The sequence below is a fragment of the Typopeltis vanoorti genome, chromosome 1, assembly GCF_054136105.1.
Source record: "Typopeltis vanoorti isolate ZY-2024b chromosome 1, IOZ_Tvanoo_1.0, whole genome shotgun sequence".
Taxonomy (NCBI): Eukaryota; Metazoa; Arthropoda; class Arachnida; order Uropygi; family Thelyphonidae; genus Typopeltis; species Typopeltis vanoorti.
Window position 1 is genome coordinate 88326849 of NC_143549.1, and position 27473 is coordinate 88354321.

The following is a 27473-nucleotide window of genomic DNA, read 5'->3' on the forward strand; positions in this document are numbered from 1 at the left end:
CCCTTGGCACGCGTGCCAAATGTGGCATGCAAATGACTTTTTTTCAGCATGCAACCCAAGGCTCACCTTAAAAAAATAATTATATAAATAAATATATATCCAACATCTTTGCTGAGTTGTATATTTTAACTTAATAGAATACAGTTTTATATAGTAGAGCGATACTATATTAAGTAAAAATCCAATAAAGAAACAAACACTGTCAACTGTTTTGGTAATAAGTAAATGAAACAAAACAATCCATTTCCAAGGCCATCCATCTCTGCATCATTTGCCAGACAGCAACACATGGTGTGACTCCTTTACAATCAAATCCACACACACACACACACATTTTCTTTAGAAAAAGTGCATATATATATGGATTTAATTAAATCGTAAGTCATCAAAATATGGATTGGAAGTATTTATTATCAATTAATATGTTTAATTTATTAGATATAAATGCAAATTTTCTTTACATTTCAATAAACATAAGTTATTGTTAAAGCTACGAGGGTTGTTTGATAAGTCCGTGCAAAAATGAAGAAAACAATTTTTTTGAGAGGAACATTTTTCGACATATTCTCCTTTGAGATCTATGCACTTAGTCCAACGATGTTCAAGTTGTTGGATCCCATCTATATAGTATATTTTGAAGAGTTGGACAAATCGGGCAGTTGTTTCGACAATCACCTCATTGTTTGATGAAAATCTCTTTCCTGCCAGCCATTTTTCCACGTTTAGAAACAGATAGTAGTCCGAGGGATGCGAAAGGACTTCATAGCGTAAATTGAACAATTCAAGCTGTCCTTGCAACAGTTCACACACTGACGCTTTTGATCCAGTGTGAGCAAATGCGGCATCCATCTTGCAATAGTTTTCTCATATGTAAATGTTCATGTAAAATATTATGTACGCAGTCATTTGAGATGCCCACAGCCTTAGCAATTTCGTGCACCTTCACTCTTCTATCATCCATCACCATATCATGGATTTTTTCAATAATTTTTGGAGTAGTTACCTCAACAGGGTGTCCAGAACGTTCAGCGTCACTTGTGTTCATATGGACTTTGAAAGTTACTAAACCACTTATAAACCATTCTAATCGAAGGTGCAGACTCACCATAATGTTTATCAAGCTTAACTTTGGTTTCCTGAGTCGTTTTGCCTTTCAAAAAGTAATGTTTAATCACTACACGAAATTCTTTCTCATCCATTTTTCACAAATCATGGTACTTGATCGATTCAAATGAATGCCAAACACAGAGTAATAGCTCTATCTGACTGAAACTTAGTGTGTGATACTCCAACAGTTGCCAGCAACTAAAAATAACCTCCATATGTACTGGTGGCACCATCTCTTAGCCTTTGCACAGACTTATCGAACAGCCCTCGTATGTGAAAAGTATTATCAATATTCAGGATTATGAAGTGATTAGATGGCATGCATGTAGATGTAGGTAGGCTTATAATTGTATTAATTTTTGGTTTGCTTAAACTTGGTAAGTGCATGCAAAAAGTGATTATGATGAGATTTTTCTGAATCCAAATTATAATTTTTGCCTGTGTCCATATGTCTCTGTTCACATTTTTGCACCCCATGATCCAGTTTTCATTAAAGTTGGAAGCTGATGAAGAAACCAATTAATTTTTGTATATATACCTTGTTATTATTATTCAGGCTTCCATGGAGTCAAAAGACTCATCGTGGGAGGTCCGTCCTAAGGAACACCACTCCTTAAACGCATTGACTGTTCTCGCTCTCTCACCACTCTATCAGGCAATGCATTCCATGGTTCAACCACCCTCCATGCAAAGAAACCACTGCTCACCCTCTTTCTCACGGTTTCCTTTCGTAACTTCCACGAAAGGCCCCTTGTCATGACTCCTTCCTGCTGTTCAACCAAGCGAAAGAACTCCCAGTGCCAACCCTGTAACCACCTCTCAACAGTTTAAAAGTCTCAATCATATCACTTCTCCTTCTTCTATCCACGAAACTCTACAGTCCACACTCCCTCAGCCAATCCACATAACTAACATTGTACAGTCCCGACACCATCTTTGTTATCCGCCTTTGTACCCTTTCCACAGTTAATTTATCCCTTTCAAATCCTGTGGGTCAGATCTGAGAACAATAGTCTAAATGTGGTTTGATCAGAGTCTTATACAACGGAATGATGACCATTTTATCTCTGCGGGCCAGTGCCCTTCTCATTATTGCAGCAATCCTCTGTGTTACTTTCACTACCTTTTCAATATGTCCCCTAAATTTTAGGTTTTTATCAATCACCCCCCCCCCCAGATCTCTTATCGCCCCCTACTTCGTCCAGTTTAACTCCTCCCATAGAGTATGCAGTGTCCCAAACCTCGAGACCTTATATTTTGCTGCATTAAACTGGCATCCCCATTCATTTACCCATCTATCTGGCTTAATCAAATCCTCTTGCAGGGCTACCACATCTGCACTATTACTACTAACTTTTCAGAGCTTTGCATCATCTGCAAAGCAACTGAATATCCCCTTGCAATCCATGGACAATGTCATTGATATAAAAGTTAAACAATATAGGTTTCAGTACTGAGCCCTGTGGAACCCCACTTGTAACCTTCTGCCTCTTTGATATTGCTCTGCCATACACAACTCTCTGATACCTATCGGACAGCCAATCCTGAATCCAGTTGACCAATCTGACATCCAGACATTGCACGTGAGCAAACAAAGTTTGCGCCTGAAAGTATCTTCAGGACTGGGGTAAAGTGGTACAACACGCTCACACTTGGATAAAGGATTAAACTAAATTTATTATACTCTAACCAAGTGAAAAATAAACTTTCAACATCTTTCTCTAAATCCAGAGTAATTTATTAAAAAAGGGTGGCACACCATTTGGCAACTCCTATAGGTAGAGATGACCTGCTAATGCTTCTGCCTGGTATCTCCACTTGAGCCTGGCTCCCACTGAAGAGACCTCAATAAAGGTTGAAACTAGTCTGGGTTGTGGCCCTTCCCTTAATGCATAACATTAGACATATCCGCAAGGAGATGTGTTTTGCATTATGGGAGATACTGAGATAGGAGTGTTGGTAGCTTGCTCCACCTTTGCAAGGAGTGCCCTGGTGTTGTACCACTTTACCCCAGTCCTGAAGATACTTTCAGGCACAAACTTTGTTTGCTCACACTTGGATAAAGGATTAAACTAAATTTATTATAGTCTGATGAAACTTTGATACTTTGATGAAATTTATTTCAGGTAGGCCTAGTTCCAACTTAGTTGTTGCTAGTTTTGAGGTTTTAAAAGTTATTATTTTTCATGCCCAACATGGAAAGAAAACCATTCAGTGATGAGGAGTATATTAAAGAAGCATGGCTAATGTGCTCCTTTCCTTTTTGACAATCTTTTAAAAAAGGTAAAAAAATTTTTGTCTGTGAGTAGAAAATCAGTTAAGAATAGGATACTTAAGGAATACAGCAGAACAACCACTGTGGTTGAAATATGTAAAGCCGTTATGAATGAATTATCTATTCGGCAAATTGAAAGTGATTCATCACAACAGATGATGCACCCAGCATGATTTGTAAATCTGTTTGCAAAACATGTTGACTATCCACTGATAGGTTTCATTGCATCATACATGAGGAGACTTTATGTGCAAAAGCTGGCCTAAAGGAACTTCAAGAAATGATGAAAACAGTAACTAAGGTTGTTAATTACATTTCTGCACATGTTTTGAATAAAGGCAATTTTCAAATCTATTGAATGAGGTGGATTCATTGTACAAAGGACTCATAATATACAACAATGTTCGTTGGCTTAATCAAGGTCTTTTTCTGAAACTATTTGTTGAATGCCTGGATGAGATAAATCTCTTTTTGACCAATAAAGAAATGTATGACATTGTGTGGGTTTGTAAACTGTTGTTTTTTTTTGCAGATATCTGCAAACATTTAAATGACTTGAACCTTAAACTACAGGGCTCTGGTAAGACTCTTGATGTTATGTTTGATGACAAAAAATTCCTAGTTTGATATGAAATAGGAGTTTTTAAGAGGTATGTAGATATTTTCCAAACCTAAAGAAATACATTATTGATCTCCAAAGGATGACAAAACGGCCTGCCAATGGCTTCAAAGCTATTTTTAAGCATCATTGTGTCAACTGTTGAGCAGTTCGTTGATTGATTTTGGAAGAAGCAGAAATTTGATGCCTCAGAGTTGACTTGGAAAATATTGAAAAGGAGCGATTAGAGATGTGAGTAACAGAGAGAAGCGCAGAAAACAAGTACTAAGGACTTGGAATACTATTCCAGAAAATTCTGTATGTTTAAAACCCCTTGCAGCATTACTATCCATTTTTGCATCTACATATTCTTTTGAATCATTGTTCTCAGTGATGAACTTTCTTAAGTCTCATAATTGGAGTAGCCTTACAGATGAAACTAGTAGCACATGCATGCATATTATTATTATTCAGGCCTCCAAGGAGTCAAAAGACTCATCGAGGGGAGGTCCCCCCCTGAGAAACACAAAGTCTATCATACCACTCTTTAAACTCACTGACCGTTCTCGCTCCCACCCTCCACACAAAGAAACCACTCCTTACCCTCTTGCTCACAGTTTCCTTTCATAACTTCCAGGGATGGCCTTTAGTCATCACTCCTTCCCACTGTTCAACCAAGCAAAAGAACTCCCCAGTGTCAACCCTGTAACCACCTCTCAATCATATCACCTCTCCTTCTTCTATCCACCAAACTCTGCAGTCCACATTCTCTCAGCCGATCCTCATACAGTCCTGAAACCATCTTTGTCATCCGTCTTTGTATCCTTTCCACAGTTAATTTATCCCCTTCAAATCCTGGGGACCAAATCTGAGAACAATAGTCCAAGTGTGGTCTGATCAGACTTATACAACAGAATGATAACCCTCTTATCTCTGCAGGTCAGTGTCCTTCTCATAATAGCAGCAATCCTCTGTGTTACCTTCACCACCTTTGCAATATGTCCCCTAAACTTCAGGTTTCTATCAATCATCAACCCCCCAGATCTCTTGTCTCCTCTACTTCCTCCAGTATAACTCCTCCCATAGAGTATGCAGCATCCCATCGATATTTCCCAAACCTCAAGACCTTACATTTTGCTGCATTAAACTGATACCCCCATTCATTTGCCCATCTATCTAGCTTATTTAAATCCTCTTGCAGGGCTACCACATCTGCACTATTACTAATAATCCTTCCCAGCTTCGCATCATCTGCAAACAACTGAATATCCCCCTGCAATCCACTGGCTATGTCATTGATATAAAGGTTAAACAATATAGGTCCTAGTACTGAGCCCTGTGGGACCCCACTTGTAACCCTCTGCCTCCTGGAAACTGCTCCACCATACACAACTCTCTGATACCTATCAGACAGCCAATCCTGAATCCAGTTGACCAATCTGACATCCAGACCCATGTGCTGCAACTTAAATATCAGCTTATCATGTGGCACCCTGTCAAATGCCTTCGCCAAGTCTAAGAAAATTGCAGTATATGCCTTTCCCTCATCTAATGTTCTTGTAACTTTATTATAAAAGGCTAGCATATTGCTAAAACAAGAGCGTCCTTTCACAAATCCATGTTGATTCTCACAGATAATATTACCCTCATCTGCCCAATGCTGTATACGGTCCCTCACTACTGATGACACACAGACTGGCCTATAATTAGACACTTCCAGTCTGTTACCACCCTTATGCAATGGCACTATCTTACCTTCCTTCCATTCCCTGGGCACCTTTGCCAAAGCCAGACTTTCATTGAAAAGTCACGTTAAAGGCACTGTCAATTCCCTAGCACATTCTCTCAAAACTCGTGGTGAAATACCATCCAGTCCTACAGCTTTACTGACATTCAGAGTACTCAGTATCTGAAACACACCCTCCTCCTGTACCTCCAGACCTCGAACCAGTCCTATCCCTCTAGCATTAAAACTGACTCCTCTAGGATGAAATACTCCAATAAAGTGCTCATTGAACAATTCCACTATGTCCTCTGCATCAGTCACTCTATTCCCATTTTTATCCCACAATATCATTCTTCCACAGTCATTTCTCCTCCTACTGGCCACATAGCTAAAAAATTCCCTAGGATTTTCTTTGGATCTTAGGGCCAATCTCCTCTCATATTCCAGTTTCGCTTTCCTTACCACACTAGTCACTCTTCTGGACTGTGTCTTATATTCCTCATGCATCTCTTCACCTGTCTCCTTATATCTCTTCCATAGCCTCTTTTTCGCATGCAATTCCTGTTTAATATTGTTTGTCATCCACTTTACTCCAAATTGCATCCTCTTCTTCACTCGTGGTATACAACTTACCATTGCTGATAACAAATATTCTTTCACAATTTCCCATGCACTAGTGATATCCCAGCCTTCCAATTCCTCCTTCCATGAAGCTTCCCGAAGTTGACGTCTAAGACTATTATAATCACCTGCCTTATAATTCCACATAAGTTCCCGTCTTTTTGATACTCCTGCATGTCTATTCATTTTCCAAGTCAACACCATATGGTCACTCTCTCCAACTGGTGGGAGAGACGTCAACTCAGTTATTATCAACTCTTCTGATGCTATCAGAAGAGTTGATAATAAACCAAATATTGTTTGGTTTATTATCAAACCAAATATTGATTGGTTATCAACCAGAGTTGATAACCAAATCCAAAACTTTTGAACCTCTTGTTCCCTCTGTTACATGTTGCCTAAGACATTTGTCCCTCAAGAATTCTAGAAATTCCATTCCCCTATTGCTACATGCATCTTCCTCTCTCCAATTTATACTACTGAAGTTAAAATCTCCCATAACAATCATTCTTCTTGCACTTGCCAAACTTAGCTGTCTAAACATCTCCTGGTCCCCATCCTCTGTGCTCCTGGGTCTGTAGCAACACCCCACTAAATATCCTGTCTTACCTACCTCACACCATATGCTCTCAAAATCATTTGTCTCACTTCCTTCCAAATTCTCCACTCTTAGAGGACATAGGTCATCACTTATACCCCCTTCTGTCAACCACGTCCCAGTGATCGCAATAATTTTTGGCCAGGCTGATGCTATCTGCGCCACCAATTCCTCTCCCTTATTTCGGATACTCCTGGCATTAGTATAAAGCATATAAATGCCATTGTTTCTATACCCAGCATTATCCCCTCTAGACTCCACTGGGCTCAGTGTTACCTGACATTGTCTCCCTTCTCCCAAGTATCCATTCCCACAAGAGGCCACCCCTGCTATCATCCTCCCTGGGACACACTGACTCGTTCAGAACAGCAATCTCTCCAGATACCTACGTCCTTCCTCATTCAAATGTAAACGGTCTCTCGCATACAATTCCTCTCTTTCCTCAAACGCACTCCAAGCATCCACACATACCAGTCCTCTCTTGTCACACATTCTCACCGCTCTTCTGCGCAGCTCATCATTATCATACCTAGGCAATACGCACACTATTTTTCCTCTCTCTGTCTTCTTCCGTACAGTCTCAAGCAAAAATCTCATATCTCTCGCTGCCCGACTTACATTACCACTCACGTCATTCGTTCCTACCATCACAATCATCTCATCCACCCTTTCACCTCTCTTAATTGCCATTGCCATCCTTTCTATTGTTCCTCCTGGCAAACACTCCTCACGCATCCTATCTTGAACACCACAGATCATTGAGTCGCCATACATTATACCTCTTACCATTCCCTCGCTCCTGTTGTTTCCATTCTCTCCTCTTCTTTCATTCCCATACCTCTCTCTTCTACTGTTTCCATTCTCTTTTCTTCTAGCACTCCCATACATCTCTTTCATTCCCATACCTCTCTCTTCTACTGTTTCCATTCTCTCCTCTTCTAGCACTCCCATACATCTCTCTCATTCCCTCCACTTCTAGCACTTCCATATCCCTCTCTCATTCTGTCTCTCCTACTACTGTTTCCATCCTCTCGTCTTCTAGCATTCCCATACCTCTCTCTCATTCCATCTCTCCTACCGTTTCCATTCTCTCCTCTTCTAGCACTTCCATATCTCTCTCCTACTGTTTCCATCCTCTCGTCTGCTAGCATTCCCTCTCTTCTACTGTTTCCATTCTCTCCTCTTCTAGCACCCCCATACCTCTCACTCATACTCCCTAAATTCTCTCTCTCTCTCTCCTACTCTGATTCGCCTTGCATTTATCTCTTCCATTCTCCTAATCTTATCTTTCATACTTCTGCTCTCATTCACAAGACATTCCACCTCCTCTTTCAAGTCATCTATCTCCCTCTGCAGGTCAGTCACTCTTAATCTAAATTCACTCTCCCAAACAAAACCATCTCCTAAACTTTCACAGTCACTCACACCTTCCACACTATCAACTATTATTTTCTCATTCTCTCCTATCACACTACTTGTCTTCCTACATTCATTCCCCGTTCCTGGAGCAACAAAGTCTAATATCGATATATCTAATGTACTTATTTCCTTAAACTGCCTGCATTTTGTGCACATACGCTCTCCACTGTCTTTAACAAGCCACAAATGTAATTCCCGAGACGCATACATGCCACAAAGTCCCTTATGATATTGCTAATAATTGAGTTCTTAAATGGCAGAGGACTTGGCGTTACGCCACTTGCGACTGCTGCTGAATCCACCATCATTCCTTACTGCCGAGTAGCGTAATCTTTAATAATTATTCAATTAATAAATAAGAGGAAAAAAAAGTACAAACATCAGAACATTTAAGTACTAAATATAATTAAATATAACTAAATACAGTAACTTAGCTTCGTTTTGTCTTCCACCATTACACGTTCGATTCCGACGGTACCAAAATATATATCGCGACAGCAACTAACTTCCAAAAAACAACCACTGAAGTACACTCGTATTCAGAGAAACAATTTAGCACTCAAAAACGTAGAAAAACAGGGGAAAAAGCGGACTATTCACCGATTAAAAATCACTTTCTTCTGCACAGCTCAAATTCACCGCCACGTGCTACTTCCAAATATTTGATCGAGTGGACATTAGCCATCTGTTCAAATTCTACCATTCGCGCCAGTCTTTTTTATTAATATCTCTGAAGGTTACAAAATATAAACCTGATATAAATTATCTGTCCAGTGATGCAGCAGCAGAAGTCTCATTGATGCTAAATAAATAAAACGTATTTTTCTTTCTCTAGTTTTGATTTAATGTTTTCTGGTAAAAATGGTAATATATTAAACAGAAGTTAATCTTTATGCAGGTAAAATAACATTATTTTATCTGTAATTTTTATGTATTACTCATAAGGGATTAAGAATTAATAAAAGAATATCTTTAATTTTATTTTCTTTTATTGTACTTTATGAGATTATGCACTGTAATATATGAAAAACTTGAAAAAAAACTTATGTCTGATTGATCTTTATAAAAAAAAAAAAATTCAGAATTATTGTTTACTCTTTTGCTGCAGCTAGAATTACATTTAAAGGCAAATAAAAAATATCCATGCTATCAACAGGATAGAAGAACTTTTAAGTAAAAATTCTGTCACTAATTTTTACATTCATTCAATTTTACATGTCTTGCAATATTCTTTGATTTTACCTCTGTAGTGTGATTTTTGATTATTTGAAGAGGTTCTCCCAATACTTAAAACACACTAAATAATAATATGTTCCCCAAAATTTCGGTTGGCCTGTGAGAAAATTTTGCATCAAAGATTTGGTGATTTTGGCATGCACACTTAAAAAGGTTGTCCACCCCTGGTCTAGGCAGTTGATTTAGTCAGTGCCTTAGAAGCATGAAATGTTAGATATGACATTATTGGAGTGCCCACAATTAATAGATTGATTCAGAGGAAAATTGTTGATTTGAGATTAATGATAATGTAAACTTAATCATGTAGTGCTGTCATAGTAACTTGAACACCCCTTAAGGGGGATAGTACATATCAGGAAATCGATAATGATGCATATTTGTATTTATTATTTAGTAGATTTTCACCTGTTTTGGTTTTCTTTGTTTCAGCAACACGAACACTGTCCATGTGGTACTTTTTTCCATTTCTTCTTGAAGTTCAGTTTCCTTTCCATTAATGCAATTTCTGTTGATTATTCCTATTTTTAATTCTTCTGACATTATGTTTGTTCCAGTAGCCGACTATTTTTCACTGTTCATACTGATATCCTGTATGAACAGTGACAGTGGGACATTGTTTGACCGAGCAATACCCTGGCCAGCATGAAATTTCATCATGCTGAACCATCACGTTTATTTCTGATTTAAGCCAGTAGGGAGTACAGTTTTGTCTGCTAAGTCCCAAATTGTTAGCCTATTGTCATACATTCAGTACCCATTGGATACCTAATCAGGCCCTACCATGTGAATGTGACGATGGAACATTAGGTCAGAAATCCTAGTCTGTTCTCCACATTCCTTAAATTCTATGTGGAGTTCTCCTTCCAGCTATCTAGCTTTGACCCTTAAGTAATACCTGAATTACAACATTGTTAATATAAGCATCTGCAATTGTTAATTGCAGATGCTTATAATTTCACTAACATCATCAGAGGATTTGCTTCGCTACTAATTTAATTCCCTTCAGTGTTCTCCTTATGCGAATATCCCTACATTAGTTATCAACACCATCTGTGTTGAAATTCACATTTCACACTAGGATAGTGTTTATGTATTTTATAAAGGAGGAAAAGTGAGTTGTTTATTTTGAATAACTTTGAACATAACAAATGAAACCAAAACTTCTGGTGACTCCACTCTCCCACATGCTTCTTCTCTCTCTCAAGCAACACATTAAGCATTGGTTTTCATAGATTCATACAGAAAATAATTTCAAGTTACATTGTTTCTACTTATATTCTTTGCAATACTATGACAAATACTTTACTTTTATTAATTAAAACTAAATGTTACTTTTAGTAGTAATTTATTGGTAAACATCTCATAATGCTACCAAACTCATATCTGTTAATTTGAACTCTTTTGCAATCATTAAAAAATTGTTTGAATTAATTGCTGTTGCTAAATAAAAATTAATAACTTTGAATATGTCTTGTTTTATTTTATGGAAAAAAATGTACTTGATGAATTAGTTAATATTTGTGGGTTATTAAATAAAAAGATTATGGGAGAGATATAAGGAGAGGGGTGGGGAGCAGATGCATGAAGAATATAAGGCTCAGGCCAGGAGAGTGACTATTATGGTGAGGAAGGCAAATCTGGAATATGAAAAGAGATTGGCACTTAGATCCAAAGAAAATCCTAGGGAATTTTTTAGCTATGTGGATGGTAGGAGGAGAAATGATTGTGGAAGAATGACATTGTGGGATAAAAATGGGAATAGAGTGACTGATGCAGAGGACATAGCGGAGTTGTTCTTTATTGGAGTATATCATCCTGGAAGAGTAAATTTTAATACTAGAGGGAAAGGGCAGGTTCGGGGTTTAGTGGTGCAGGAGGAGAGTGTGTTCCAAATACTGAGTACTCGGGATGTCAGTAAAGCAGTGGCACTGGATGGTATTTCACCACGGGTTTTGAGAGAATGTGCTAAAGAACTGACAGCTCCTTTGACCTGGCTTTTCAATGAAAGTCTGGCTACCCAAGGAATGGAAGGAAGGTAAGATAGTGCCATTGCATAAGGGTGGTAGCAGACTGGAAGTGTCTAATTATAGGCCATTTTGTGTGTCATCAGTAGTTGTTAAGGTCTTGGAGAAATTAGTGAGCCACTATATACAGCATTAGGCAGATGAGGGTAATGTTATCTGTGAGAATCAACATGGATTTGTTAGTGGACACTCTTGCTTAAGTAATATGATTGCCTTTTATAATATAATAAAGTGAGAAGAGCAGTTGATGAGGGAAAAGCATATGCTGCCTTTTTTTGGATTTTGCAGATGCATTTGACAGGGTGCCACATGATAAGCAGATATTTAAGTTACAGCACATAAGTTTAGATGTCGGGTTAGTCAACTGGATTCAGGATTGACTGTCTGATAGGTATCAGAGAGTTGCGTATGGTGGGGCAATATCAAGGAAGCAGAAGGTTACAAGTGGGGTTCCACAGTGCTCAGTACTGGGACCTGTATTGTTTATCCTTTATATCAATGACATTGTCAATAATTGCAAGGGGATATTCAGTTGTTTGCAGATGATGTAAAGCTGGGAAGAGTTATTAGTAATAGTAGAGATGTGGCAGCCCTACAAGAGGATTTGAATAAACTAGACAGCTGAGCAAATGAATGGGGGTGTCGGTTTAATGCAGCAAAATGTATAGTCTTGAGGTTTGGGAAACATCGATGGGATGCTGCATACTCTATGGGAGGAGTTATACTGGAGGAAGTAGGGGAGACAAGAGATCTGGGGTAATGATCGATAGAAAACTGAAATTCAGGGGGCATACTGCAAAGGTGGTGAAGTAAACCAGAGGATTGCGGCAATACTGAGAAGGATGCTGATCTGCAGAGATAGAAGAGTTATCATTCCATTTTATAAGATCCTGATCAGACCACACTTAGACTATTATTCTCAAATTTGGTCCCCAGGATTTGAAGAGGATAAATTAACTGTGGAAAGGGTGCAGAGGCAGATAACAAAGATGGTTTCAGGATTGTACGGTGTTAATTATGAGGATCGGCTGAGGGAATATGGACTGCATAGTTTGGTGGATAGAAGAAGGGAGAGGTGATGTGATCGAGATTTTTACTGTTGAGAGGCAGTTATAGGGTGGACACTGGGGGAATTCCTTCACTTGGTGGAGCAGCAGGAAGGAGTGATGACAAGGGGGCCATCTCTAGAAAGTACGAAAGGAAGCTATGAGCAAGAGGGTGAGGAGTGGAGGGTGGTGGAACCGTAGAATGCATTGCCTGATAGAGTGGTGAGAGCAAGAACGTTCAAGGAGTCTTATGATAGACTTTGTGTTTCCTAGGAAGGACCTCCTGCGATGAGTCTCTTGATTCATGGAGGCCTGAATAATAATATTTTGATAACCCATAAAATACTTTGAAAATATTCAGTGGTTTTGATCAGAACCATTCATTGGTTTGATACCCAAATTGTGTATGTAATGGTAGATCCATGAATTTATTCATTATAATTTTTTTTTTAATATTGACAGTGACTTTTTATATAGAAGTATGCAGAATTGTGAAAGTCATTGTAGAAATGTGTATAACCAGAGGAATATAACGATTGTGTTGGTTAAAGAAAAAATCTTAAAGTACATTTTACTCGTGTTTGTTTCCATATTTAGCATGTAATCAATGAATAACATTGATTATGTGCTTAATATGGCAGTCGACAATAAAACAAAAAAGTTAATTTTTATGAAATTGAACCAAATTCTTGATTTGGCTCAAAGAAATATCAATGCTGATTCTTCTTTTATGAACTGTTTTCTGTTAATTTGTGCCATAGAACAGGTTAAATGTATTCATAGGCAAGGCCATTTTTTCCATTTGTTTGTGTATTATGGAAAAGTAATAATATCCATATGAACACTAGGATATACCTGAAGCAAAATTTGGCTCATAATACCCATGCTAGATTGATAAATATTTGAAGACTTTCCTAAAAACAGGCAAAACAGAAACAAAAATTGCTCCAAGGGCATTGCCATTTGGTATATTGAAAACCCAAATGGTCATTGAATGTTGAGTGATAACACCTAACTGCACAGACTATGAGAAATTTATACATGTGACAATTATCACTCCTTCACTAACTGAAGGTGAGAGAAGGGAAGATAGGCAAAAGAGAATTAAGAAATGGAAAATGAAACTAATCTGCCAAGAAATTATATTCTTGTTTAATCCTTTTCGAAGTGTAACCAAATAGAGTTTGCACATGAAGTATCTTCATGACTGGGCTGCTTGTATATAGAGTGATTTCATATCAATTGCCTTAGTGTTCCATAATGCAAAGTTCACTTCTTTTCGGGCATGCATGCCACCCACTACTCAGACCAGTTTTGACCTTTATTTGACCTGTGGTGAAATCTGTGCATAGAATGTCAGCCACATAGATGGCAACAAGCAGAGGTGATACATCTGGAAACAAGAAACAGGAAGATCAGTCACCATCTTCTTAGATGAACATAAAAGATACATCTGCAATTATGACTATGGTCATTTAGGCCTTGCAGACCAAACTCTAGATACTAATCATAGGAATGAATTGGTACAAAACCACCATGCTCCATCATAGCAGTCTAGAAGAGAAACACTGTTTTAGAATCAGCAGCTGCCCTCAGAAATCAGTTTAACCTGAACAAATGTGGAAATTTCATTATAAAAATAGGAAAATCATTTGTTTGCCCAGTAGATTTTTTTTTTATTTTATGTGAAATAAAAGTTTTTTTTTATAAAAACTAAAACTGATAATACATAATAAATTTAGTTTAATCCTTTATCCAAGTGTGAGCAAACAAAGTTTGCGCCTGAAAGTATCTTCAGGACTGGGTTAAGGTGGTACACACCAGGGCAACTCGTTGCAAAGGTGGAGCAAGCTACCAACACTCCTATCCTAGTATCTCCTATAATGCAAAACACATCTCCTTGCGGATATGTCTATTGTTATGCATTAAGGGAAGGGCCACTACCCAGACCGGTTTCGACCTTTATTGAGGTCTCTTCAGTGGGAGCCAGGCCCAAGTCGAGATATCAGGCAGAAGCATTTGCAGGTCATCTCCACCTATAGGAATTGCCAATTGGTGTGCCACCCTTTTTTTAATAAATTACTCTGGATTTAGAGAAAGATGTTGAAAGTTTATTTTCCACTTGGTTAGAGTATAATAAATTTAGTTTAATCCTTTATCCAAGTGTGAGCAAACAAGTCCTGAAGAACACCACAGGTCCTGAAGATACTTTCAGGCGCAAACTTTGTTTGCTCACACTTGGATAAAGGATTAAACTAAATTTATTATACTCTAACCAAGTGGAAAATAAACTTTCAACTGATAATACATATTCATAGCATATGTTCATAAATAGAGGATATATAAAAATATTTTTTAAATGCTACTTCCATAAGTCTTTATTTTTTATTTTTTTTTGGCTAGATTATTTCTAGAAGAAGGGATGTTATTGATGAAGATATTGAAAGTAAGTACTTATGTCCTTCCTTTAAATATCACTATAAAAATACGGAGTTGGAAAGGTTTCAGTTTGACAAACTAAGTAATGCATAATGAGTATAATAAAGATCCATCTTTTTTTTAATGGCCAAATAAAACTTGAAACATTAAGAAATTTTACCCGAGAGTTTATGGGAATACAACCTTTGGCATCAGAGTTTCCTTGTATACAAACTCCACCCAAGCACTGATTAGGTTTTGGCTGTCAGACCATTGGCCTAAGGATTAAGGATTTAAAGTTCATATTGGCTTCGAGAATTGGTTTAGTTTTTACTCTGCATTTTCAAATTTCAGTTGTCTGTTGACAACTGAAATTTGAAAATGTTTATCTTCAGAAATATGTCATGAATACTGATCTAATGTAAATTCTGATAAATTTTATTGAGAATAAAAGTGATCATAAGAACAGCTATTACTTTATGGCAGTCAATCAGATATATTGAATTATCATCTGAATCATTCAATCAATGTTGATTGATCTGTTAATCCACATTACTGAGTACATAATCAACTAGGGATAATTCACATATGCTGAACTTTGTTAATTGAGGTTGATATACATTTGGGAATAGATATGGAGGGATATAGAATTTTGTGGAACAGAAATGAGAAAAAAGAGGAAGCAGGAATTATTGTTGCTGATAGCAGAGGAATTATGCCTTCTTCAGGGTGCATTTTCATCTCCATTTAAGTAGCTCTCAAAACATATGCTTGGTTCATATAAGTCTAAGTTGATTCATTGACCAAATTTCTTGTTCAACAAAATTAGTCTCACCATTCTCGGGGGGGTGTCATCTTTTCCATACTATTAATCTTCTCTTTCTTTGTCACAACGATCCCTATTTCTCATCTTAGTGCATGTGTCTTAGCACTTATATAGCCACTCACTCACTCCTAGTTTTTCTGACTACATGTATTCGCCTTTTCACTGAGCAATAGTTTCCTCTCTCTCTCTCCTGGTGCCTAATACTGAATCTATTTGAAGTATCCATCCTGTAAGTATAAATCTGAAATATTCTACTATTAACATACTGCACACCATTTCTTTTGCACTGTCTATGCATTGAACTATTAGCAATCATAATTCTCTTTCTTTCTTTCTTTCAGCCTGCTTATGTCACATGGCAGTAGGCTCTCATAGTTTTGAGTCTTTTTGTTTTATTTTCCTCTCATACCATACTTATCTCTCTCTTCAAATCATCTGAAGAGAGAAATAAATATGGTATTTAATACAATATACAGCCAACTGATATTTTGAAAAATTATTACATCTAAAAAATTGGTGAATTATAGTGGAGTTTTCTTAATAAACATTCCAGAAAAAGATATATGCAGTTAGAATAATTTGAAGATGATTCAAAAAATTAAAGGAGAATAAAGCTGTTATTGTGTCACTTTATTTAAAAAAAACAGGGGGGGGGGTAATAACACTGAATTTGAAAATTATGTGATTTCCCTAGAAATATTGGATGAGGATTTATTATCGTTATTATACGGTATCTCCATGGAGACCCAACCTAACTATTATACCACAAAATCTATCACACCTCTCCTTAAACTCATTCACCACTCTCCATGAAAGAAATCTAGTCCATTAATCCACTAATCATACTACCAACCTGATTGGCCAAGTGGTTAGCATATCCATTCTTCAGCCAAAAGGCTGTGGGTTCAAATCCTGCCGTGAGCATGGATGTTTTGATTGTCTGTGAAAATACTAGTGGTGGTGGGCAGTAAATGGTTGGTATAGATGATATGGTTCTCTGTAATCAGTGGATTGTGAGTGGTGGAGATGAGAGTTGTAGAGTAGGTGACCTCCCTCAACAAGTTTTTGGACTCCTTGGAGGTATCACATAATAATAATAATAAATTCCACAGATGACCCCTAGTTATATGACTATTTGACATATATTGAAAAATTTCTTTTGCATTAATTTTATAAAACCCCTTTAATATGTTAAAAGTTTCTATGATGTCCCCTGTTTTTTGTCTGTCAACTAAACTTTCTAACTCACACACCTTCAATCTATCCTCATAGGAAGACGATCCATGATGGGTCTTCACAGACCTGTCATCAGATTAATCACTTGTCTCTCAATCTTTTTCAATATTTGACATATATTGAAAAATTTCTTTTGCATTAATTTTATAAAACCCCTTTAATATGTTAAAAGTTTCTATGATGTCCCCTGTTTTTTATCTGTCAACTAAACTTTCTAACTCACATGCCTTCAATCTATCCTCATAGGAAAACGATCCATAAGGATATTATTCACTTGTCTCTGAATCTTCTCTACCACCTCCTTATCCCCAAGAAACCCAGGTGATTAAATCACCCGGCAAGCATGTTTCATGCAAGTATACTTGAGAAAAAGCTAAAAAAAAATTGAAGAACAACCTATTGTTAAACAAGATAAATGTTGAAAAAATCAGTCAGATAATTCTGAAATGTGAACTGTAGACTCAAACATACAAAAATTATTGCAGAGAATGTGAAAAAAAATTGAAACAAGAACTAAACTTTAGAGATTCAGTGGAAAAATCGGAAGAAAATATTAATATTTTCTTCAGATTTTAAAAATAAGAAATCTGTGGTAGATTAAAGTTAAAGAAACAATCCATGAAAATCTCTATCTGGCCTACATACAGATGGGAGTCAAAAGCATCCTCTATCTGGATCTAGGCCAGTGGGGTTTACTTTTGACTTTATGATGAAGAGCTGAGAAATCTTGTAATATAAAGCTGCAAATTAAAATTAGAATTGAAGTCTACACAAGCAGATGGTTTGTATGGACCGTATGATTAAGAAAAGTGGTATTAAACCACTTTTGATCATTCACTGCATGTTGTGGTGGATGGCTATACTCTATACTAGGGTTTCTCAAACTTTTCCTATGATGGAACACTTCACAAATCCTGAAATTTTAATGGAACACCTTGGTTAGAGTCGAGTATCATCGGTCTTGTATTTAATGTCAAGCTAAGCGCACACTATCGCTGCAGCAGACTGTATCACAGCACACGCCACAGTGCATTGCATTGACCTTGCTTGTGACCAAACATTTTCTAGAATAGATACCTCTATACTTCACTGCACTCGGAGGTGTCGACAACCGCAGGCGGCTGAGTCAAGGCCAGTGTGCTCTAGCCTTAATAGCACAATCCACATGCAAAGTGAGGAGCACCTGATTTTCAAACATGTTTGAACTTGTCACAACATTTAAAACCATTTTAGGCTCATATTTCATATTAATTTTTATTATTTTTCATGGAACACCAGTGTTCTGTGGAACATAGTTTGGGAAAACGCTGCTCCTATTTCTCCTATTATTCTTAAATTACCTTCTGTTACTAACCTCAAATCTCCTTTTTCCACAATCATATATCTCAAGCTATAGGGGCTTCCATAATCAATGCCTTAAAACACTAACACTAATTTCCTTTGCCATATTTCTTTAGGGGTGAGGACAACCTTGTCAATTTCAATATCACTAAAACATTTTTTTATATTTCATGCAAGAAAGTCCACACCTAACACCACCCCCTCACTTTTAATAATACTGAAATCGCCATGCAAGATCACATATCTCCTGACATAAGCATCGCATCCTTTACCTGCAAAAAACTAGGCATTCTTTTCTGCTCAAGAGACTTTACTGCTTATTTGTCAACTCATAAGACTGTAAACAATGTATAAATCCCAAATCTGTCCTTAGAATTTTGCCCTCACATATTGGATGATGATGCACTAAAAATGATTGATGCTATTCACTAGTCTGATCTAGTTAATTGGTAACCCTCTTCTCTCTCTCACACATATTCTGCTTACTCTTCATGCCTCTTGTACTGCTATTTTTGTGGATAGTGTATTGCTGTATTGACTGTCATCATTCCTTCAAGCCTATAAACACACACACACAAGCAACTACTTTTTCCATTTACCATCCCCAAACTTTCATTCTTTGAAATGAAATAGAGAACAGTTTTTTTGACACATTGTTTTCTTTAAAGAGCACAAACTCCATTCATTTAACATATCAACAGGGTTCTTCTTAAGCACTGCTGTGCTATGGATTTTGCAGTCTGTGTTGGTGGGAGAGGGATTAATATCATAAAAAGAAAGAAAGAAACTAATAATCATCATTCTGATATGTACCTTCAGTGGGGCATACAGTATATTATGATCTTCACCAAAAGTTTGCGCAGATCATTGGGGCATTATAAAGATGACATTCTCAACATACAGTACTCTCTCCAGTCTTGGGAGAGAGTACTGTGTGTTAAGAATGTTTCTGTCTTGGGATCTCTTTAACAAAGAATTAGTCCATTTTCAAATATTATCTATCCAGGTGATTCTAGGTCATCCTTTTTTTTTTTTTTTTTACCAAAGTCAAGCCCTCTTATGCTATTTTTGGTAAGCTATATGGCCCAGTTACTGACATATTTTCTTGTATTCTAGCAATGGAGTGGATTTTACTTCCAACCTTATCGTTTATTACCTGTGCTATGTAGGGTAGGTATCTTTAAAAGTTTTCTGTAGCACTTCATCTCAAAGGCCAATAGTCTTTTCTTATCTTCCTTTAGCAATGTCCATATAGCAAGAGTATTGTCTTTCCAAAGTAATCTCTAAAGGACAGCAGTTGCTTTAGCAATGTGTGCTTTAATATCATGTTTAGATTGGCCATCTCTTTATTGTACTCTTCCCAAGTAGGTGAATCTTTCTACTGCTTCTTCCAAGTTTTCATAGACTTATTGCCAGAAGACATTGTTTTTGTTTTTGATTGTAAATGCTGATCTTTAATCCCTAATCACTAAATGCCTTAGAAACTTTGTCTGTTCATTCTCTGCTATTAGGTCAATGTTGGCGTATCTGATATTATTGATTTTTTTTTGCCACCAACTGTAATTCCAGTACCATTGTTTTCCAAGGCTAAATTTATTATATATTTCAAATAAAGGTTAAATAGCATCGGCAAAAGTATGCAGCCTTGATGTACACCTCTTTCCATTTTTAAAGGCTTGCTGTAATTGCCATTGATTTCAATTAACATTTCTGAAGAACAACAACGAGTTTTAATTAGATATACTGTTTTAGTATTCTCTGCAATGTCTCATGCCATACTAAATTTGCCTTCTGTAATATATATATAAAATTGTGACATAGTATTTTATTATGTTCAGTATATTTTTCTCGAATGAGATGTATTATAAATCAATGATCTATTGTATTTTTGTTTTTATGGAATCCTGCTTGGTTCTCTATAAGTATGCATATTTTCAGAGAGTGTATATATATATTACTTTCTATTTTCCTCTCATTCCCAGAGAGTAAGATTTTTAGGAAAATTTTGCTTGGATCACTGATTAAATTGATGCTATGTTTTGTACTATTCACTTTTTTTAGGAATAGGAATCAGAACAGAGCTGCACCAATCTTTAGGCCATGATTCATTGTTTCACACATCTTGAGAAATTTTGAGCAGGGCATCTATGTGTTTTATTCCTCCCCGCCTGCATTCAGTAGTTCTGAAATTATTTTATCTATGCCTGGTGATTTTTCCATCTTCAAAGAACTAATTATTGCTTCTACTTCTCTAAAAATAAGTCTCTTTCATCCAATGGCATTTGTATTATGTAAAAGGTTGACTGAGTAATCATACCAACGCTGCAAGATTTTATCCTTTCCAGTTAAAAGCTTGCAATTTTCATTATTGACCACTTTGTATTAGTGAAGGGCTTCGTTCATCTCCTTATCATTTGGAAAGCACTTCTAAGGTTGTTTCTTTGTAGTTCCTCTTCAATCTTTCCTCATTCATGCAGAATCCAGTTGGTTTTAGCTGTTTTAATTTGTTTCTTATTATTTTGTTTAGTTCTTTATATTTTTCCCTGCTATCATCATCATCCTTGTTTACAGTGGATTTTTAAGGTTCTCTTTTGATCACATAGTTGTGGAATGTCTTCTGCATTCCAGGGTTTGATTATCCCGAGAGATTTTTTTCCCATTATGGTATCAGCCGCTTCTAAAATAGCTTTGGAAAATAGTTTGTATTTATGAATTATTGAAGGAAGATATTCAAGGAATAAGGAGCCAAGATTGGTCGCTGCCAATCTTGGCTCCTGGGAGGTCTTAGGAAGGTTAAGTGATGTTTTATGTGCTGTCCGAAGAAGTATATAATCAATTATAATCAATTAAATTCTGTGCGGATTCATTAGATTGAAATTCGTGTTCACTTTCTTGTTGGGTCATCGCCGATCTCAGCTCCTTGGAAAGTTCTAGTTTTAGGAAGATTAACTGATGTTTTATGTGTTGTTCAAACAAGTATACAATCAGTTAAATTGTGGATAGATCCATAGGTAAATTCCATGTCCACTTTCTTGATGGCTTATGAGGATATAAAGTATTAGTAATTGTTAAATTATTTTGAATGGTATCCTATGTCATTGGTTTCACCAAAACCAAATGTACCACAATGGAGGAGAAAATTCCTTTCAGTACCAATTTTTTCATTCCAGTCCCCTAGGACAATGAGATAGTCTTTATTTGGAATTTGTTTTATCACTGAGTTAATTTGTCCATAGAAGTCATTAATACACTCTTCATCGTATAACGATGTAGGTGCACAGACCTGAATTATTGATGCATCTATATATATTATTGATACATTGATAGCAATTCTGCAATTTTTAGGTTTAAACCCATCACATATCTTTTAACAGTTTTCTGACTCAAAAAACCAACTCTCTCTTCCCCTATTTATGTTCTTGAATAAATCAAAAGGTTTCTCTTATCTGTAACCAATTCTCTTGCTTGTGGCAATCTGATCTCACATAAGTCCAATGACAGACCAATGATATGAGAGTTCATATTGTAGTAGCTTGAGTTGACCACTATTGTGATTACTATTATTAACAACAGACCTCTGGGGAGTCAAATACTCATCACAGTTATGATATTATGATACATGAAAAGTTTACATCATTACAAGCTTCCTATTGGCATTTTTCCTACAAGTTAATTTCTTATCTGTCAGGATTGACTCCAGTCTTCACAAATGCTACATTTTGGTCTTTTAAGGCACTTCTTACTATATCAGTACACCTAGATCTTCCTCTGTGTCTTTTTTTCTTGTCATCACGGCAACAAATACCTGCTTAGCTAATCTTTTCTCTCTCTTTCTTATTCTATTTACGTGACCATACCACCTGAGATTATATCTGCTCACACTTTCCTGAATGCTAACAATGTTCAAGTTTCTTCCTATTATCCTCATTTTTATTATGATTCTATTACTGATGGCACCTGTTCACTCCCCTAATCTTTTTCAGAACATGGATCTGTAGTCACCAGTTTTTGATCTAATGTTTTATTTCTAATCCAGCTTTCAGATCCATAAATTTAAATTTATGGATCTTGTATACAGCTAATTTAGTGTTTTGAACAGTTTCTCCCTTATTCAATTGACTTCCTACCATACTAGCTTTGTTAATTCTAGTACACAGGCCTGAATATGTCAGTAATGAGCCAGGATGCTTCCCAATCAGCTGGCACATAATCCCCCTACCACATACTGAGACTGACTCTGCCAGGGTTGTACCTGGAGAGGTAGTCTGAGTAGTGGTATGTTTAAAGCATTGTCAAGGAGACTGGTCACTCTGTATGGATGTCACATTCAAGAATCCCTATCACTCATATCCCACACTTTCCTTTCATCCAACAGTAAACCAAAAATGAAATTGACAAACAGTGATAATGACACTGCAGTCAAAGGAAATCTCACTTGAAAACTAATTCCATCAAACAGATATAAATTAAAGATACCAAGAAACTATATACTTAGTTTAATCCTTTATCCAAGTGTAAGCAAAGAAGTTTTCAGGACTGCAGCAACTCGTATAAAGAAGCTAAGACTTCATCACTTGCCTTAGTATCCCATTATGCAAAGCACATCTCGTTGCAGAAGGAGATGTATTATGGGATATTAAGGCAAGTGATGTGGTCTTAGCTTCTTTATATGAGTTGCCCCAGTCCTGAAAATAGTTCAGAAACAAACTTGTTTGCTTACACTTTTATAAAGGATTAAACCAAATATATAGTTTCTTGGTATCTTTAATTTATAGTATAACCAAGTGGAAAAACTTCCAACAATAAATCAAGCACAATATTCAGAACATACCAAATTCCCTGCCAAAAAAAACGTTGCATTTGCTTTACAAACTACAACTGCATCACCACTTACAGACATCCTGACTATTTACTCTTGACAGAAATACAGTCCCTCTTCATTGCCCAGATTACACACATTGATTTATTTCTTCATTATTCATGTCACCACAGTGGCACCTGAGCTTTTATGTGATCTGACATTGCCTGCCAGAGAATGCCAAATTTAGAATTCTATCCCCCTTTTGACCTTCTCTAGCTAAAGGTTTCTTTGTCTCCCATTTAGTAAATTTATCTGTTGTATTTACCATTCCCCAAATCCTGAAAACCTCCAGCTATCAAACAGTGAAGGCAACTTTCTAGGTGACCTTAATGTCTGCAACTCCAACTGGCTTCCCTTTTCCATCACCACCAAACAAACTGAATGTGATGTGGAAGTTTTTGCTATAAGCAGTCACCTAATGTAAATCATATATCTATCTACCTACCCAAATTCTGAGAACCCTCTACACTCCACTTTCCCAATATCCTTGATCTCTTTTTAACCAGTTCTCCTTCCAGATACACTGTGGAGGCCACTCTCAGATCACAATCTTTTGCAAGTTTCCACTCACACTCAGTGCCTTCCCTCCCACCAATCCCAACCTTGTACCCTTTGGTACTAAAAAGGCACTAAGTGGAATGACCTCTAGAACAATTATTCTTCTTTTCCATGGTCTGACTACTGCTTCTGTTCCTCTGACTTAGACGCCTGTACTAAGCAAGTCACAGAAATCATTTACAGTGGCATGAAGACCCCCAAACTTTGGTTAAACAGAAGATGTATGAAAGCAGCTTTTTAATTTTGCAGGACGCACAGTTCCAATCAGACAAAAAGAACATAAACGACATCAAATATAATAATTATGGTGAAGCTGGCCTTTCTGATCATGCCCTTGAACACCTTACATAGAATTGACTGGAAAAGCACTAGTTGTCTACATCACACCAAAACATGGTATGAACGCAAATTTAAGGAAGCCTGTGAGATCATTATCAACCAACCCAATCTAAACAATAATGATGGTCTAAAAATCCCATACATATTGAAGGCATATATTCGTGGGAAGGAGTCCCACGAATCCTTCCTCTCTAAGAACAACTATAAATAGGACTGTAGAAAATTCAGGATCCTAAATCTAAAATAACAGGACATCACTGTTAAAGAAAAAAATGTTTATTCATGTTGTAATTTATAAATAATTTTTTAAATCAAAAATAACAATTGTAATAATAGAAATAGGACATCACTGTTACTGGAAGGAAAACTATCTGTAAGCAAGAATGTTTATTCATGTAATCATAAATTAAATCTAGCTTGATGTAATTTTTTTTTTCACTAGAGGTCATGATCAAATCAAATCAAATCAAATTTGATCTGATTTGATCAGATCAAATCAGATCAAATCATTGTTTCTCTAGCTTTCAGTTTGAAATGTACCGCAGCTTGCCTTGTATATTTATGTATGCTCCAGATGATGATCTTGATATGAAGATCGAAACGTAGGGATAATAAAAAGAGTTATTTTAACACGGTTGTAGAATCCATAATTTCAAAAATGAATGCTAATCACCGTGTAACACTAAAAGAAAAGAAAAATTAATAAAAAAATAAAAAAAACTTTATACTCAGCCTATACTGAAGTATACAATAAATGTAAATCGACAATTGGCAAATTAAAACTGGCTTCCTGTCCAAATGGAGTCATGCCCTCTGGTCTCTTTCAAAGGCCATCAGACATAACTTCTGCTCACCTGAGAGCAAAAGTTACATCCAGTTGGCACCTGTGTTACAGCACTCAAAGGTAAAGTTGACATCATGATGTAATCAATCTTTTCCTCCATTGCCTGCATAGATGATAAAGGCAAATCAACTCCTTCCATTTCACTAATTGTATTAGTAAATGGGCACTGTATGACTTGTGAATTTTTGACAAAAAGACATAAGAAGAATATTAAATAACTTGGACACTAAAAAAGTCTTCTAGTCCAGTTGTACTCATGCATGCTAAGAAGCTAATTCCTATCCTCATTTCCATTCACAATTTAGACAAAAAATATTATTGGTGGGAGTAGATGGTGTTGCATGTAGTTAAGGTGTAGAATGTGTATAGAGGTTAAATAGTGCAGATATCAGTTGTAGAGTGGAATGTCCTCCTGTGATGAGTCCTTGGAGGTGCCACATGTAATAATAATCTCTTCAATAACCCCCCCCCCCCTTGAACCCAAACAGACAAAGCTCTCACAACTGACTCTGGCAACCCATTCCACTCATTCACAACTCTCCAAGCAAAAAATCTAGTCCTCACATCTCTACTAACCACATCTTTATTCATCTTCCAGGGATGACCCCTTGTTTTGGTCCCTCTAGCCAAGTGCTGAAACATTTCCCCTGCATCAATCATATAAAACCCTTTAAGCAACATAAATATTTCTATCATATCCCCTCTTTTCCTCCTTTCAACCAACCTGTGCAATCCACACACACACACCCACCCTCAATCTATCCTCATAGTGAACATTCCATGGACTACTCACCATCTTTGTCACTCTGAATCCTCTCCACTGCTTGCTCATCCCCAAGAAACCCCTTGAAGATGAGGGGGCCAGACTTGAGCACAATGATCTAGATATGGGCATATCAAGGCCTTTTAAAGAGAAATAACTTCCTCTACATGTTAATGTATTCTTCAATAACCAAGTAATCTTAAGAGCTACCTAAGCAATATGTCCTCTAAACTTACTCTTTGTTCCACCACTCCTAAATCTCTAGCTTCATCTATTTCCTGGAATATAGTGTCATCAATATGATACGATACACAGATTATAATCTATTTTTCTCAAAATGCATAACTTGACATTTCACCACGTGTGAGCAAACAAAGTTTGCGCCTGAAAGTATCTTCAGTACTGGGTTAAGGTGGTACAACACCAGGGCAACTCGTTGCAAAGGTGGAGCAAGATACCAACATTCCTATCTCAGTATCTCCTATAATGCAAAACACATCTCCTTGCGGATATGTCTAAGGTTATGCATTAAGGGAAGGGCCACTACCCAGACTAGTTTCGACCTTTATTGAGGTCTCTTCAGTGGGAGCCAGGCCCAAGTGGAGATACCAGGCAGAAGCAAGTGAAAAATAAACTTTCGACATTTCACCACATTAAACTGACACCCATTATCTTTTGCCCATACTGACAGCCTATTTAAATCATAATGCAAGCAATCCACACTGCCTTGATTAACTGTTACTCTACATAATTTTGCATCATCAGCAAACAACTGAATATTTTCTTTCAGGTTATTTCCTATATCATTTATGTACAAATTAAATAGCAATAGTCCCTGCACTAAACCTTGCGGCACACCACTAGTCACCTGTTTTTGCCTCAATTCTGCTCCTCCATATACCACTTTTAGATATATCTGTCCAGCACTTAACCAGTGTCATGTCCATCCCCATTTGTTCTAACTTGCATAACAGAGTTCCATGCAGTATTTTGGCAAATGCCTTTGCAAAATCCAGCAAAATTATCATGTAGCCATTAACTTTGTCCAACTCAATTGTTAATCTATTGTAAAAAAGTAGTAAATCACTAAGGCATGACCGATCCTTCACAAAGCATGTTGATCCTCATACAGTATCATATTTTATTCTACTCATTCTTGAATTCTCTTTTTTGACCAATTTTTTTTTAGTACTTTTACCACAACGCCTGAGATACTGATTGGTCTATGATTTGCTCCTGCAGTCTTAGAACCTCCTTATGCAGGTGAATTATTTGCCCTCTTTCCACTTCCTTGGAACTCTACCAGAGTTGAGATTTAAATTATAAGACCCTAGTCAGAAGTATTGCCACTTCCCTTGTGCATTCTCACAAAACCCTAGCTGATATCCCATCCAATTCCACAGCTGTATTGACATTGAGATTCTGCAATATCCTAAGAACCTCCAATTCATCCAACTCTTTCACACATCAGTGTCTGTTACATATGTTAAAGCAGTAACCTCACTAGGATGGTATACCCTTTAAAGTTGTCACTCAGTAACTCAACAATATATCTGCTTCTATCTCCTCATGACTATTACCATTCATGAATGTTAATCTTCCATGGTATTCTTCCTCTTACTTGCACATAATGAAAG

The 27473-nt window shown here is 36.8% G+C and overlaps 1 protein-coding gene across 4 annotated transcripts in view; it reads left to right on the plus strand.

Annotated features, from left to right (window-relative positions):
- Positions 1-27473, plus strand: part of LOC150110185 (protein fantom-like) — a 588918-nt gene that overhangs the window by 546772 nt on the left and 14673 nt on the right. For all 4 annotated transcript variants that reach the window (XR_016548253.1, XR_016548255.1, XM_090391966.1 and 1 more), the window contains one exon: positions 15054-15096. Coding sequence is in view for 2 of the 4 variants with exons in the window: in XM_090391966.1 (XP_090248092.1) it covers positions 15054-15096 (43 nt within the window). In the remaining 2 variants the exon portion in view is untranslated. The remainder of the gene's footprint in view (positions 1-15053; positions 15097-27473) is intronic.